Source organism: Eutrigla gurnardus (genome assembly GCF_963514095.1).
Source record: "Eutrigla gurnardus genome assembly, chromosome: 4".
Classification (NCBI taxonomy): Eukaryota; Metazoa; Chordata; class Actinopteri; order Perciformes; family Triglidae; genus Eutrigla; species Eutrigla gurnardus.
In genome coordinates this window covers 31,342,221-31,348,908 of record NC_139918.1, presented here as the reverse complement: position 1 = coordinate 31,348,908, position 6,688 = coordinate 31,342,221, and the positions used below count along the sequence as shown (strand labels likewise).

Genomic DNA, 6,688 nt, shown 5'->3' with positions numbered 1-6,688 from the left:
ATGCCTGTCAGTAGTACAGAAATCAATATCTATATAAATATAAAGTGCAACAACACTGCATGTATAAATTAAAATAAGAACACTGAATGCATGTAGCATGGTAAAGATTCACCTCTAGGGGAAACAATAGTGAGCAGGCTCGCTGCCAAGTGTGTCTCCAGTTCACGCCCCTCTTATCGACCTATCCAAACATGCCCCTCCTCGTTCGGACTGCATTTCCCAGAATGCCACTGAAGTCGTCCTTGTCGAACCGCGGCGCTGGCAGGAGTAGTGACGGCAGGAGCAACACGGCATGGACGCTGCTGGCCGCCGAGTCACCGCACAGCGACTGGACATGAGACATGGAAGACAGCGCCTTCAACATCCCGACACTTTCTATTCTTACTAGGAAAACAAGCGTCACAGCCTCACATCGCTGTCGACGACGATAACATTAACGGGGATGTAGCGGGAAGCTAACAGCTAGCTAGTTTGACTTAACCTGCTATTTGGCTAACTTTTCCGGAGAACCTGCCAGAAACATCAAATCAACACAACCCTTCGTGCTGGATTCAAATGTGAGTAAGTATGTGTCCTAGTGTTGATAACTGACAGCAGGCTGGCTGTGTTTAGTGGACATGTTTCAGAGAGAACGGCGATCATTACTACGATATATAAATAATTCTAGGAGAACATGTTTGAGTTGTCGTTAGGGTTAGTTAAGCATTGTTGGTACAGCACAAACACCTGCCATATGGCTCACAGTGCTCTTACTGAACCAGCATAAGATACCAGGAGGTTGACAACATAAAGTCCCGATCAACAAACTCGGGGCTTCCTTTTAAAACGGATTGAATTTAGAACGGAATCAATAAATACTATTGACAGAGAAGTAGTTTGGAACCAGTGTCACGCCTGATTGATAATGTAAGTGATAAATGCCCCTGAGGACAGTGGTCCAGGTGAAAGGGGACATTAGTGCTCTGCTGTACTGATGCCAGTGTTAATTCATACCTTTCCGTTGCCCATGGTTACCCAGCATTTCAGCAGACCTCTGTTTGCTCTCCCGTTTCATGGCCTTCTCTCTCTCCATCTGCTTTAGCTTGGTTCTCCTCACAGTTGCACGACGTGACGTCACTTTCCCCAGAAATGTTAACACATCCAATGGTTCTAGTCCCTCGTTGAGCTGGGTTAAGCTCATATTTAGTGACGTATTAAAGGTGTTTTTTTAGGCTCAGCTGCGACATTTAATCTATGACTGAAAAGGAAAATCAATATAGGATCCTCATTTATGTATGTATGAGATATAGCAATAATAGTGTTACTACAGTAACAGCAAATTTACTATATTAACTCAATATTATCTTTAAGTTTAATAAAGTAAGTATAACAGGACATAACAGTCACTATTTCTGTTGTTCAGAATACCTGTATGTGTGTTACCAGGTGATTAATTCAACAAATCAATCCTACTTCCCTACAAAAACACCGTCTTTTAAACACATTATCTTGCATTTCGGGTTAACATACTGTATCTGACAACTTTTGAATTGTCACTGTGATTTAAAGTTGTGTTGGATTAATAAATGCTTGGCTGTAAAATGTGTGAAATAAGTGATAAAGACTAGTGAGCCTGTGGGGTTAAAGGTTGCATAGGTGATTCATCCAGTCTTAAGGTAGTGAGACCTCCCCAGATAATTTCTCTGTGTAGTTCATCTATTGACTAGATAGGAAACGATGTCCTGATTGTACAAAAAGAGAAGATAGTTATCTGGTATTTATGCAAATAAGGGTCCTCAATGGTATTTTTTTAGTTTTTGAAGTTTTTCTCCGACAGACACTTTTCACCCACCAGTCCTCTGTCTTTTAAGAGGTATTTCTCTATGTCTGTATACGGCCTTCAAACCTGTGGCAGTTGGTTAAAGGTAACTGAATCATGCTCCAGGTAAACCTTTACACAAGCTGGGTGTTGTATTAACAGTGTGTTGGTTAAAAATAAGCACACTCTTGTCAGTTGTTATGTATTTAGAGTAACCTAAAACTGACCTTTGTTTCTCTTCCCGACCTCTCCCTCTCCTCTGGAGTTCTTAGTGCCCGGTGTTGCTGTGCCCTGCAGGAGTTGAGTTCATGAGCCTGTTCAGTGGCAGCTGTGCGTAGTCCTCGGGAATGGGGAGTGGAGTACAGGAACAGCAGACCTCAGTCACCCAGGGAGAAGTGCTGCCGCTGGCTTCCTCCAGGCAGTCAGAAGTGAGCTATGAGGTGACATTTAATACGGTAGATATTTTATAAGATAGACACAACCATTCCTTCACTGCTTAAAGGAACATATATATAGCTTAGTAGCTTCATGGCCTCTTCGTTTGTCTTTGGTTCATTTAAGGACATCAGCTCCCATTTGTATGTTTTGTGATCTGTTAGATGTGATCTGTTATCCTTGCATAACTCCAGTTTAATGATCGACAGCTTCTCAAACACATCCACTTAAAGTGGCTGTTTTACAGGATTCACTGTGTTGGTGTTGGTGACCCTAAATGTGATTTGTCCATTGCTGTGCAGGGCCTGAAGCACACTGTCCTCAACTCGCTCTTCTCTGGCGCTCTAGCAGGGGCTGTGGCCAAGACAGCTGTCGCCCCTTTGGACAGGACGAAAATCATCTTCCAAGGCAAGTTGGAGTCCCTGGCTGCCTAAAACTGGAGATCATTTTAAATTAGAAATGACCCAAATGGATCCCATGGATCTTTTTTAATCTAGAACAAATGTTATGTGTTAACTGCATTGATCTTGCATGTATATCAATAAGAAAATGAGTAATGACTTATAGGAACATTGGACATGTGATTTATATTGCAAATATGTTTTGTTTTTTAGTGTCTTCGGCAAGATTCTCTGCCAAGGTAAGTTTGACTTGATGTTAGTTTCTTGGTAAAGATCATTTCACACCCATGCAGTTAACGTAAGCTACAGGTTTAATTCACAGTTAAAATTAACGCAATGCTCATTTAGTAACATATTGGTTTTCAGTCTGACTTTAAAAAAATATACCACAGGAACCAGTTTAACAACAAAACTAGATGATCATCATTCAGGCGTGGACATGTTTATTTCACATTACAGGAGGCCTACAGGTTAATCTACCGCACCTACCTGAAGAATGGCTTCTTCAGTCTGTGGAGGGGGAACTCTGCCACCATGGTGCGCGTCATCCCATACGCTGCCATCCAGTTCTGTGCACACGAGCAGTACAAGAGGCTGCTGGGGGGCGTCTATGGCTTTCAAGGGACGTAAGTGTTTGTTTACACCGGGAGACCTACTTCTTGGGTCTGTTGGCTCATTTACTGACATTTATCTTCAGTTTGTTTTGAGATTGAATGAAGCCACTTATGTTTTTCTTTCTTCTGTGGAGCAATAAAAATGATCTGAAAGGCAGATAAACATAGAGTTGTTTTTCTCTGTGTTCCAGAGTCCTGCCTCCAGTTCCACGGTTACTGGCGGGGGCTATGGCGGGTACCACAGCAGCCATGCTGACCTATCCTCTGGACATGGTGCGAGCTCGGATGGCTGTAACGCCAAAGGAAATGTAAGGTCATCTTTAACTGCCATTACGCTGTGATCAGTGGGTATTTAGCACATATGCATTATTAACCAATATTCATCACTGAAGACTTGATCTGTGCTCTTAAAATTTTAAACAACAGTTTTTATGGATATTTTCCTGGATACTAGGTTGTGGTCCTGTTTAGCGTTGAATGGACTTTACACAGTGATATCATGCTCATATTTGTATTTTTTTTCTCCACTGTTTAGGTACAGTAACATCATGCACGTGTTTGTGCGGATATCCCGAGAAGAAGGCCTGAAGACGTTGTATCGAGGGTTTACTCCCACCATGCTGGGTGTTATTCCCTACGCTGGGCTCAGCTTCTTTACCTATGAGACACTGAAGAAATTACATGCAGGTAATGCACTACTTTACTCCCTCTATATCTATATACAGTATATATATATATATATATATATATATATATATATATATATATATATATATATATATATATAATACAAATAATTTAGCCCTCTGTGACAGAGATTAATTTAATTCACCATATGTCGGTCTGTATTCGTATTTAAGTACATGATTGAAACTTAAAATGGTTATGACATGGATTGATTTCAACACTGGACTAAAATGCAGGCAAGATAATTGCATCGTTGTGGGGCATTGAAGGATCTACAGACTGTGACAACAGTGATGAAGGAGCGTTAAGAAAACCGTGACTCCTAACGGAAACGAGTTGGTCGGTTAAGACAAAAAGTAAACAGGACGTTACGCTGTCTTCCATGCCCCTGATGTCTTGACAAATAGCTCGGGGCTGCTTTCACTGTTGGGAGTGTTCATACACAACAGTTTCCCATTTTCAGAGCACCATATCATTGGGTCTCTTTCCAAAATACTTGCACACTTTAGAGGATAGCAGCCATTCTTGCAACGCGTCCACATATATTATGCAAGTCAACGTGTGTGATCAATGACGTTGATTATGTGGAGGAATCGCTCCAGCCCTGCATATATAATATGGCACCCCTTAACCAGCTCCTCTTCCATGCAGAGCGCAGTGGGCGCCATCAGCCCTACTCCTATGAACGTCTGGCGTTTGGAGCCTGTGCGGGACTTCTCGGCCAGTCGGCATCTTATCCTCTGGATGTGGTACGACGTCGCATGCAGACGGCAGGAGTCACAGGTCACACGTACGGCACCATCTTGGGCACCATGAGGGAGATCGTGTCTGAGGAAGGGTTAATCCGTGGACTCTACAAAGGTCTCAGTATGAACTGGGTCAAAGGGCCCATTGCAGTGGGGATAAGCTTCACCACGTTTGACCTCACTCAGATTCTCCTGAGGAAGCTGCATCAGATGGGCTATACGGCTCGATAATGTGATGGAGAAAGAGGGGGAAATGGTAGGATGACGAGCACGCCGTTCTCCCTCTGAAGAGGATCTACAGTCCCTGTAGGCGTCAGGAATGTTGGATGGTACAGAGTGCCTGTACACACTGTTGTCACGTACAGCTAAGTGCAATATGCTCAGTGATTCTCTCTCTCTCTCACACACACACACACACACACACACACACTCTCTCACACGCACACACACACACACACACACACACACACACCCTGAGCCAGCAGCCTTGTGTGAGTGCTTGAAACTGACACCTTCCAATGCAATGCAGGTTGCCACTCATTATTTATAACATTTGAAGATGCGTTTGATTTCACACCAGTGAAGTGTGCCCCCCCCCCTTTGAGATGAGTTTTATTGTGAGTGCATTTGTTTGATTGAATTATACCAAAGGTTCGGATATGAGCTGGTTTAGGATTCTATGATGTTTGTGGTGTATATTTAAGCACAAATCTTGCCCAGCAGAGGTAACGGCGTCGTTACTGCTGTCATATGGTCCCTTTTTGTTTGAGCTGAATATATTGAAAGTCCAGTATCTACGTGTCGTTCAGCCACGATGCAGACACACAAGATGCATTTTATGCCAGTGCCATTTTTCTGATGTGTAAAGAATGCCCATGTGAACCCATAAAACAGGCTTCTGAAAATGACTGCCAGTTCTAGATTGTTGTTGAATGAATTAATACAGATGCCAGGGTTCTGTTCTAGTTAGGAACCGTAGACAGAAACAGGTCATTTTCCAAATGTGTGATCATAAACACGGATTCAACAGTTTAGTAGGAACACACAACAGCCCTGTAAAGAATACTACCTTTTAATGAAGTGTATACTGTTGTGTTTTTGTTGTTGACGCTGTATGAACGTTGTCGCTTTTACTCGGTGATCATTTAACCGTATTGTTTTTGGATTGTAATGTATTGAGAGGTCTGTCTAATATTCTGTCCTGCTAATGGATGCACATCGTCTAACTAAATACATGTGGTCTTCCATGTGCTGCTGGTTTAGCAGCTGCAGGGGGATTTGTTTAAAGCACAAGTTGTAGAGCTGTACCAGTATGTGCTAACGAACTGGTTTGACTGGGAATACGCTAACCCCTACTGGAGATAGTTTGAGTTCTCCGTTACAGGCATGATTTAGTACTTGTAGTGTTTTCAGTATTGTACTTTACCTCATCACATAATCCATGAAATTCTTGCATATCAACGTGTTTCCGTGCATTAATGTCTAGAATGGGTTTGTGTGCTCGGTGTTTATTTGACCGTCGGTCACACAGTTTGGAAGTATTGATGCCGGCTCCGAGTCGCTGAGTTGTGTCAATAGTTTCTATACTTAGACGACGCATACCGAGGCAGGATGGTTGAGCTGAGGGAGCAGGTGAAGCAGATTTATTTCTCCGTCATTAGGGAGATTATCTCCACTAAAACTCAAGTTAGTTTATTCATTAAGATACTCAAAAACAATATTGTAATACTGTTTTATTAATATTGTTATTTGTATTAGAAAAACTACTAGGGTTTCACTAATCATTTTCATTGTTGCTATTCTTTTGAATGATCAGATAGTAAGAACATTACTTAACATTATGACCAGCAGAGAAAACAATCCAACACATTCACGGCAGCAGCAAGGCAATGTTACGTGATTGCACTTCTTTAAAAGATGAACGGTATTTCTGTTCGAGGTTTAATGCTATTACTCATTGGCAACATTTGTTCAAGACAAACACTTTGGCTGAATAAAATAGTCTGG

General features: G+C 42.1%; 1 protein-coding gene across 5 annotated transcripts; it reads left to right on the top strand.

The window, feature by feature from the left end:
* Nucleotides 1–210: 210 nt before the first annotated feature.
* Nucleotides 211–6,381, top strand: slc25a42 (solute carrier family 25 member 42). 5 transcript variants are annotated; one of them, XM_084007833.1, is made up of 8 exons: nt 211–561; nt 2,071–2,253; nt 2,536–2,641; nt 2,848–2,873; nt 3,094–3,260; nt 3,440–3,556; nt 3,784–3,935; nt 4,587–6,381. In XM_084007833.1, the coding sequence occupies exons 2-8, from the start codon at nt 2,146–2,148 to the stop codon at nt 4,910–4,912; spliced, it is 1,002 nt and encodes a 333-aa protein (XP_083863959.1). In that variant the 5' UTR covers nt 211–561; nt 2,071–2,145; the 3' UTR covers nt 4,913–6,381. The 5 variants fall into 5 exon arrangements, with proteins under 5 accessions (XP_083863959.1, XP_083863957.1, XP_083863958.1 ...); XM_084007831.1 differs by having other exon boundaries at nt 2,064–2,253; XM_084007832.1 differs by having other exon boundaries at nt 211–565; nt 2,064–2,253.
* The last annotated feature ends 307 nt before the right edge of the window (nt 6,382–6,688 follow it).

Excerpts from the sequence above, each read along its gene's own strand:
- slc25a42 (XM_084007833.1), top strand. The coding sequence starts at position 2,146 with ATGGGGAGTGGAGTACAGGAACAGCAGACCTCAGTCACCCAGGGAGAA. Across the intron at positions 2,254-2,535 it reads ATGAGGTGACATTTAATACG|GGCCTGAAGCACACTGTCCT; the intron begins GTAGATATTTTA and ends ATTGCTGTGCAG. Across the intron at positions 2,874-3,093 it reads CGGCAAGATTCTCTGCCAAG|GAGGCCTACAGGTTAATCTA; the intron begins GTAAGTTTGACT and ends TTCACATTACAG.